The following is a 9,287-nucleotide window of genomic DNA, read 5'->3' as shown; positions in this document are numbered from 1 at the left end:
CATTGAAGCCTACTCTCCAATGCCACTTGAACCTGATATTGATGGAAAGCTTCACATGGGAATTAATTATTTCAAGCAATTTGATAACAGTTTTTTTCAGGTTGACTAGATTTAGCGGAGGACCCTTAGATTTGGGATGTTATAGGAACACAATTTCCCAATCAACTTACCTTCTTGCGCCTATTGTAGTCAGTTTAATACCCAGGGTTTTTTTGAACTGGCAATCCAGCTTCTTCTACCTCAAACTAAAACTGTATCTTAAACAATTCCCAAGTCTGGAGTTTTCGCGAGCTGATCATTGGGTCATGGATTTCTAGCTACTATTCACCCACGCGACCTCTGAAGGCCAGATGGTCCCTGATTTGTGCCATTGAGGCAAATTGGGCTTTAGTCATTCATGGGCCGCAAATTTGATTACATTTTTACGTCCAGAAAAACTTAGAGAATTGTTATCATTGGTTTTACAGATGTGATTGAGTATCTACATAGCAGAAACCAAAAGAACAACAATTGATTGGTACAAATATTTCTTTGGATTCCGCTCAGCATGAGGCTTAAACTGATTCAAGAAAATCGTTTAAAAGGGAGCTCCAATCCTGGTTACTTGTTAAACTGATCTCATTCTGTCTACATAAGCAAAAGGTGGTCGTGGTATCTAACATTCTGTCAAAACCCAGCAAAGAAGATGACTTTAAGTACTAAATGTACAGTTCTACTTGAGCGTTACTGCCAATTGTATGATCAAGGTGTAGGCTGATTAAAACAACAGGAAAGCAAAAAAGAAAACTATGTCACATAATATATGTACAAAAAGAAAGGGGATGGTTGTAAATATTTATCACTTTGCATTTCATTTGTTACTGTTGAGAATTAAGTTCCCAGCAACAATTCAAAAGTCAGCGATAAAAATGATAAATTTTGGTTTATGTTTATTATCTTACTGAAAGGAAAGGAAGAGAGGAGGCAGGGCTGGTAAAAGGGATGTAGCATGGAACATCATGACCCTTAATTCAATAAAAGTTTGCTAAACCATCCCCCTTAAGATGGTTTGAAAGCAATTCAATACAAAAAAAGATGAAAGTTACTTTCAAGTCCATTCAAAAAGTCGTACATTTGGCCAATTTCTTTGATTTTATGTGAAAGACTCGAGTTCTTCAACAACATCCTACCTTAGATGATTGACCAACTTGTGTTACGACAAATCTAGAAGCAGCTTGTACTTTTCACTCACCCAACTCCTTACATTAGTTGTGCTGTAAACGCGTTTTAAATGAGGTGAGTGACGGAAAACAAGCAGTTCAAAGTTTACGACTATGACAAACCGTGTGCAGTCTCAGGCTTTATAAAGTATGTACGTTGAATGGTACAAGTAAATGGAATCAAGGGAACATCAACTTGATGTTTCATCAAAATTGGCATGCACTGGAAAAGTTTCTAGCTGCCTAAGCTTATGATTCGATCTCAATTGAAAAGGTTGGATTGTCCCAGCCGAACGCAACGACGTTTCAAAATGAGATCCTTAGAAACTAACAATGTTCGAAATGTTTCTTTCAGTGGTTGATAACTGTTTTCACAGAATAAAAAACGGGATGGAACATAAAAATTCGATCTAGAGAGCTTGAAATGCTCACATTGTTTTATATGTGTCCTATGCGAAAGCAAACTGACGCCTTTGATGTTAAAAATCAAGGATCACACAACGATCTTCATTTTAGATGGATATTACCTTGAATGCTCTCATTCTAGAGAAGAACTCAAATTCGCTCTAAGGGTTAATCTGCTTTGAAATATTCATATTCATACCATGTAGAATCATCCGTTGGAAAACTTATTGGTACATTTAATTAATTTTTTGGGAGGTCACTTGAACTTTTAGGGCTTGGTAGCTCTTTGTTAAGGGATCAAATTACAGTTTCAAGTCATTCATCCTCAAAAAGAACTTTTCACCTAACATCGCATTTTTTATAAAGTGGCTCAAATTCATTCATCAACAAACATAAAAAATTCTTTCAAGCCTTAAAACACTAACTTTTAGTTCTTTTTGATACATTTAAGTTTCCTATATTTACAAATGCTTTTCGAAATCGTAAGAAAGATTTTGTCTAATATTATAAGCTGTACTTTGGTTCGTTATTACCCTCACTTTTTTGAAAAATAACCCAGAGACCTCTTAGAAATGACGATGAGTCATCAGTGAGCTGCTACTTAGAGTACCCAATAGTCATGCAATCTGATAGGAGGGGTGTATCAACAACAACGGCAATGTCGTTATTAATCATTAGGGACTAGCATGTCAAAACCCCTCAAGTTATTGTTCAAAATTCTGCCCTTTATTATAACAACTTTTATAACCTACAAAAACGTAGTGTGAACGGCATTAGTTTGCGAAAACAACGTTTGAACAGCCCTAACCCTAAAACCATTTGCAAGAATTTCACAGGTCAACAAGCAACCCAAATACAATAAACTCCCCGACCAATAAGCTCTATGGCCATGTGGTTTCATAGCCTGGAGACCACGCCCATTCCTTTGTTGAGACTGTAAAACGTACATATAGGTAGGCAAAAAGAAGTTAAACATTGAACTGCATAGCCCCCTTACATGCCCACAAAACTGTAGGTGATGACAGAGCACGGGTTGTTGAAACGTCCTTTCAAATAACAATCCCAATTAGGACATTTTATGTTACTAATCAAAGCCATCAAACAAGAAACAGACTCTGCAACAATAATTTCACATCTTTGGAGAATGTTTAGCTTGTAGTTGGAAAGGCGTTGCCTTTCTTGCTAGTATGCCTCTCGTTTATGCAAAGCTCGACAATCTAATCTAAACGAAGTAAGTTAAGATGATGTCGCTCTCGCAGATGTTATGTAATGTTAAATTGATAATAGTAGGGGGCTTCTGACTAGCCCTCTACGTAGACAATAGCAATGTCTATGGCACTCACTGAGATGGTTCATGTAAAACCGTCAAAGTAGGATCTTGGAACAAGACAATTGACCTCTAATATTGACGAACAGGTGCTAACCACTATCATTGAAAAAAGAGCCTCGAAAACATGTTTTCAAGTTCCCATCATAGACTGCAATTCAGTTCGAAGTAGCAAGAGTAAAAGCATGTCAATTCCGCCACCACAAGTAAGTGCAACGATGTTCTGACACCCAATGCTGGCTGCACTATTGATCCAGGACCATTCCAAGAGCCCTCGAGCTTTCTAGAGAGGTCTTCGACTGCTCTCGCCCTTTCTTGAGCCTTTGCTGAAGGACAAGGCACGGCCTTGTCTTGTTCCATAGAAAGGCGTGTGCTCAGTACAGAGAGAATAAGAGACTGCTGTTTCTCCGTCCATTTGGGTCTTGTGACAGTGGAATCCAAGAGTAGAAAATTGGAACCCAAAAATGGACCCGTGTGATTTGGAAGTGATGGCATCGTTCGGAAGGCCGATGAAGAGGACGGAATAACTCCGACCCTCGAATGGATTTGTCTGCCAGAGGTCAGGAACCAGAGATCGAAGAAGCCGCGCGATTGACACGACTCTCCGAGAAAACCTTCGCTGAGAATCTCAAAGATCTCCCTAATCTGTTGCAAAGCAAGCTGACCCCTAGCCAGGAAACGAGCCCACCCAGTGGTTCTGGGTCAGCCTCTTGCAAGTCCTCGCGGAACGAGTCACCAGTCACGCTCAAAATTGAAACGACAACTGAATCTTGCAACCGGTTGAAATTGGGAGGGTTTTCGGGCATCAACTCACGCAAGGGCTCGAGTTGTTCCACTCCCGTGTCCAATGTGAGAAGCGAGCTGGACTACCCAGTCCCAATTTTGTCCGCCCATCATTGGTCAACCTTGAGGATTCCAGTCATGGCGTGTCCATTGACGAGAACTCGAGACTCACCATTCGCCTCCACTATAATCCGGTCATGGATGAATGGGTCAGTCTCACGGACGAGTCCCTTCAACCCTCTGAGGTCAACTCTCAGGATTTGGATACCCTCTTCAACTTGTACAAAAAGATCGAGATCGTAAATGAAGCGCCGACAGAGGTTATCATTTTCCGGAACTTCTTGAACGTGAGTTGATCTTTTTCACGTGTCAAGTGAACATTTTTGACTAGGTTTTGTGAGACTGCTTGAACTTGTTTCGAAGAGTAAATTTCTATTACCCTCTCAACCTCGTAATATGTTTTCAAGGGTCTTGTGTACTTTTCAGGCTCTTGAAACGACGGCATTCGGCGGACTGACCCAAGGCTCAAGGCTATGATAGAAAATCTCAATAACTTGAAGAACGAGGAATTTCCAGACGGTCATATTGATAATTTGTCTTTGAGCAGAGTTCAATTTCAAAGGGTTGTGCAAGATAACATTGCGTTGCTTTCAAAGGCCTTCAAGAATCAGTTTGTCATCCCAGAGTTTGCTCATTTCACCAAACAGATCCGGGGGATATACAACCATTGCAAAAACATCGATACTGGAAAGGTATTTTTAGAATGCTAAGGATTACATTCCCATAACTGATCTAACATATTTGTTGAATATAGGTTGCCTCTTACATCCCTCAATTGGCAAGATATGATCCCAAATTATTTGCCGTGTCCATTTGCACCGTTGATGGGCAACGCTTCAGTTTGGGCGATGTCGAGATGCCATTCACGATGCAGGTTAGTCTCTCTCAACATATTTCGATGAAAAATGCGAAATCGTTTCCTTACTCACGATTCAAACGATTCATTTCAGTCATCCAGCAAGCCTTTCACGTATGCAGTGTGCCTCAATCAACTGGGCAGAGACATTGTTCACAATTATGTTGGCCAAGAACCGAGTGGAAGAATGTTTAATGAGCTGACTTTGGATAATAACAGTGAGAAATGATTTGCTTCATGTGGGAGCAAGTCGAACATTCCAAGGTTAAAACTCGATCAAATCTGTCGTTTTACAACTATTTTAGATAAACCCCACAATCCGTTACTGAATTCTGGAGCTATTATGTCAGCCGCCATTTTATTGTATCTGGTGAATCCCGAGATGAAGATGTCGGAAAAATTCGATTTTGTGTCCGATTACATCAAGCGCATTGCAGGAGGCGAATTCTTGAGGTATGCAGATTGGCATGCGGTAGGGATGTCCAAAATATGCAAGCTACTATATACCTATAAGTGCATTCAATTATTTGATAATCCACGGACTTCCCGAGATTGTGACTGCGCACGGAAGCAAAACTTTCTTTTCTCATAAACCGTTTATTTTATTCAAAATTAGCATTTCTATAGCATTATTACTTCAATTCGCAGAATGGCCCCGAGGAGCTATGACTAATAACAGGCCGTTTGGACGGGAATTTCTAGAAGTTCGTGAATAATCCTATCAAGATGAATTTTAGGACGCAAATATCGTTTACTAGTTTATTTTTTAGAAAAATGCCATGGATATGATAACAAAAGAAGAGTTTGATTGGCCAAATATTTAAAAAAAAGCACCTACTTGTACATTTTGAACAATTTACAAAGATAGCTTGATTACTTCGGTCTCTTATTCAGTTCAAAAGGGATGAATAACCAACTTTTGATTTCTTCATTGGTTTTTTTAAATGGATCTTAAGAAAAATGCAAATCATTTTTCACACATTTTGCCTACCTTTCATTTGCAATTTGCACCCAAGACTTTGTTTTTAGTCCCAATATCAACTTGATCCTCTCTAACGAAACTCTGCTTTCATTTTCAGTTTCAACAACTCTGTGTTTCTGTCAGAGCGAGAAACGGCTGATCGGAATTATGCCCTTACCTACTACATGAATGAAAACAAGTGCTTCCCCAAGGGATTCAATCTCCAGGATTGCTTGGATTTCTACTTCCAAGTGAGTCTTTGCTTGCACGATGCATAGTTCAGCTCCAATTAACTTAAACATGGTTTTCCTTGAACGTACACAGACTTGCTCAATGGAGGTGAATTGCGACTCAATGGCGGTCATGGGAGCCACTTTAGCTAACGGAGGCGTGTGTCCCATTACCAATGAAGAGGTCCTTAAACCAGAATCCGTCAGAGATGTTTTGTCTCTCATGCACAGGTATAATGACAAATGCCCCATTGAAATATTATCCTTGGTCATGGAGTTGGCCGGCATCTTTTCATCATCACTGCCAATTCTAGAGGTCGGAAAGTAAGACCCGACCATTTTGCAGTGCCTAAAGTAGCTTTAGATACATTTGCAAGTACTATTCTTGCATTAAAGTAAGTAACAATGGCGTGGTTGATTAAAATAATTATGTGCTTCTTTAGGAGCATAATATCAGCTTCTCGTGGATAAAGACTGATGTGAAATGTAAGATTATTGTCGAAAGATTAAATATTCAATTCCTTGCCCACAATCCTAATAGATAAGAAAAAGAATACCATTGGTCATTTTTTTTATTTACTCGTAACCGTTTATATTTGGACTGAAATCGATCAAACTCATGCCATTAACACAACTAATTTGTCCGGTTCCTAATCACTATTGATGTACGAATACCCGTCGTTACAGTTGTGGCATGTACAATTATTCCGGGCAATTCGCTTTCAATGTGGGTCTTCCATCCAAGAGTGGAGTTTCCGGATCTCTGGTCCTGGTTGTTCCCAATGTCATGGGGATTGGTCTTTGGTCTCCCCCTTTGGATTCACTCGGAAATACCGTGAGAGGCGTGCAATTTGCCAAGGTAACCGACTCATAATCAGCGTCGAAACGTGATCATCATTGACATATTTTGTCGTTGAGAATCACTCTCTCCAGTGTCTTTGTCTTTGTTTTTTCCATGCTCAGGAGTTTGTCAAGTTATTCAATTTCCATCGCTTTGACAACCTGATCAACCTGAGTGGAAGGAAGATTGATCCGAGGCTCTTCAAAGATGAACAGTCTCGTCAGTCCACCTTGTGCTTGCTTTATTCTGCCACCACAGGAGATCTCACCGCTTTAAAGAGGTAATAATGAATAATGTGTTTTTTTGTGGCTTCAGCCTTAAAATTCGTTCTCGGTCTCAAATCGCTTTGTTGGTGGAGTTGCAAAAATGGATATTTTATTAACATTTATTGATGAATCGATGAACCAAATAAAATAAAATAATTTCAGGTCTAATGCTAAATGTCAGGGTTGGGCATCAATAAAGAAAAACGTAACCTCATAAACTGCTAATCAGTATTTTGATCAAGATATGCCATTATGACCAATGGAATAGTGTCAGTGGAAAATGAGAAGGTTGACAAAGCGCTGACCATAAAACGACAAACGATTGACAGAACAATACATCAAAAAATGCACTAGAAAATAGTCAATCAGAAATGAATGTGTTTTAATTGATCCAGAATATAAACGTCTTTAGCTAGCTTTTAATGCTTAAAGCCAATCTTTGCTAATTTGTCGTGTATTCTTCTCCTCCCATTATTTTGATCCATAAAGAGAAAACCCTACGATTCTCCATTTTCAAGGAAAAAGAAACACAGTTAAAAGTTACCCTGGCATTACTTTGCAAATTTCAAGGTATTAAATCATTAAAAACTGGTTTCACCCAAACGATGAGCGGATAAGCATTTCGCCTGGGAAGAGTAAACCAATTATAGGTTGAGATAGGTGGGAGGAGTTAACAAGCAGGATTGTTGATAGTGAGCGAGATGACTTTTGGTCGAGCACAAGGATGTTGACAGTTGTTAAAAATCTTTGTCCTCGGGATGACGCAGAAATCACCGCCGATGTAAAAAAAAAGTCATTTCAAAGGCTCATTTCTCTGGCAAGGTGAAATTCAGTTCTTCACGTCATCATGCGTTGTTCTGTTCAACGAGAGTACACTTCTGAGTCGGCTTTTTTCTCTCCCTTACAGATTCTATTACAATACCAACACTAACATGAACTCCAGTAATTATGACGGGCGAACGGCTCTTCATCTGGCGTGTGCTGAAGGCCACTTGAATTGCGTCCAATTTCTTGTGGAGACGTGCAAAGGCAATCCACTCCTGCGCGACAGGTGAGACTATTATTAGAAAATCATCATGCAACATGAAACGAAAGTCTAGATACGTTTTCCTGCGCAAGTCTAAAGCTCTTACATTTTGGCCATTCATCAGCAAGTAGGTAGGTGTTGGATTTTTGGATGATCCACCTTTGCTTCTCCTGTCACCAATAAGACCACCAATATAGTGGCAAAACTGCTACGTTTAGTGTTGATCGGAACATAAAAACAGATCTTGCTAATATGTAAGGTATATAAGTGTTTAATCTTGCAAATTATTCAACATGGTTGTGCACATTTAAGGAGTTAACTAGTGTAAACAAGTGGGCTAAGATGTAGCGCCAACAAGCCAAGAATCTTCTCCATGGATGCCGTGGGTTCAAGCCCCGGTGCCGGAGGTAAATACCATCACCAAGAGAGTGCGTTCTCTTAAAAGGAGAGCATATACCAGCCCTGTCAATCAGTCCAAGCTAATTGATTAAGTGTTATGCTATATAGGTGGTTAAACCTCTCGTTAAATCCCGTAGACAAAACTATCAGTAGACCATTATCTTACTGGTGTCACTAATCAAAGAAAGGCTTTTGAAATTTTTTGCCAAAATTAATTCAAATCCATAACAACTACTGGGAACAATTAGACAAATTAAAACCTTTCATTTTAATAGTACCGGGGATTACATACCTTGTAGCGCTTAGTAAAGACCGAAAAAAAAACAACTAAACAAAAACAAATACACATAAATTGTTGTAATCAGCCTCACATTTGCTTAATTCCATGTCATTCTTTTACCGTCACCTTAGATGGCGAATGCTTTTTCTTTTCAATAAAGACGACATTTCACACTCATTGCAATCCTATCAAACTCAACTGTTCGCTGTTTTCAAAAACACTACCTATAGTTTTTTTGTTATTTTCCTTTTCTTTGAAAATCAAATTGCAATAATCCGTACCTTTATGGACATGACTTTCGTGATTGACTGTATTTCTGTAAACTTATCTCTTTTTCTAGATGGGGATTCACACCGGTGATTGAGGCCAAGAGATTCCGCCACGAGAAGGTTGTGCAGTATTTGATGCAGTATTTGGAGGAGCATTATCCCCTGAAGAACGATAACACACCTGGATTCAAGACCGCTTAGGAGTTACTCAAATATAAAGCTAGATATTTTAAGATACCAAAGAGTACCGTTTTCTGGTCGAATAAACCGATATCATTCCAAACCATTTTCAAGCTCTGTTCTCTTCCCACAGAAGGTCATCACTTCCATTCCCTTTACCTTAGTACATGGCTTCTTGTTCTCGTAGAAGACGGTTTAACAGAA

The 9,287-nt window shown here is 39.3% G+C and overlaps 1 protein-coding gene across 1 annotated transcript; it reads left to right on the top strand.

The window, feature by feature from the left end:
* Positions 1-2,957: 2,957 nt before the first annotated feature.
* Positions 2,958-9,189, top strand: LOC131892300 (putative glutaminase 2). The gene is made up of 11 exons (XM_059242103.1): positions 2,958-4,061; positions 4,201-4,466; positions 4,529-4,648; positions 4,725-4,848; positions 4,936-5,083; positions 5,710-5,842; positions 5,916-6,052; positions 6,509-6,680; positions 6,785-6,942; positions 7,836-7,979; positions 8,975-9,189. The coding sequence occupies exons 2-11, from the start codon at positions 4,248-4,250 to the stop codon at positions 9,102-9,104; spliced, it is 1,485 nt and encodes a 494-aa protein (XP_059098086.1). The 5' UTR covers positions 2,958-4,061; positions 4,201-4,247; the 3' UTR covers positions 9,105-9,189.
* Positions 9,190-9,287: the final 98 nt, after the last annotated feature.

This window comes from Tigriopus californicus, chromosome 12, assembly GCF_007210705.1.
Source record: "Tigriopus californicus strain San Diego chromosome 12, Tcal_SD_v2.1, whole genome shotgun sequence".
NCBI classification, from domain to species: Eukaryota; Metazoa; Arthropoda; class Copepoda; order Harpacticoida; family Harpacticidae; genus Tigriopus; species Tigriopus californicus.
This window is presented reverse-complemented; position numbering and strand designations above follow the sequence as displayed.

Coding starts and splice junctions, on each gene's coding strand:
- LOC131892300 (XM_059242103.1), top strand. CDS start 4,248: ATGATAGAAAATCTCAATAACTTGAAGAACGAGGAATTTCCAGACGGT. Junction 5,084..5,709: donor GCAGGAGGCGAATTCTTGAG/GTATGCAGATTG, acceptor TTTCATTTTCAG/TTTCAACAACTCTGTGTTTC. Junction 5,843..5,915: donor GCTTGGATTTCTACTTCCAA/GTGAGTCTTTGC, acceptor GAACGTACACAG/ACTTGCTCAATGGAGGTGAA.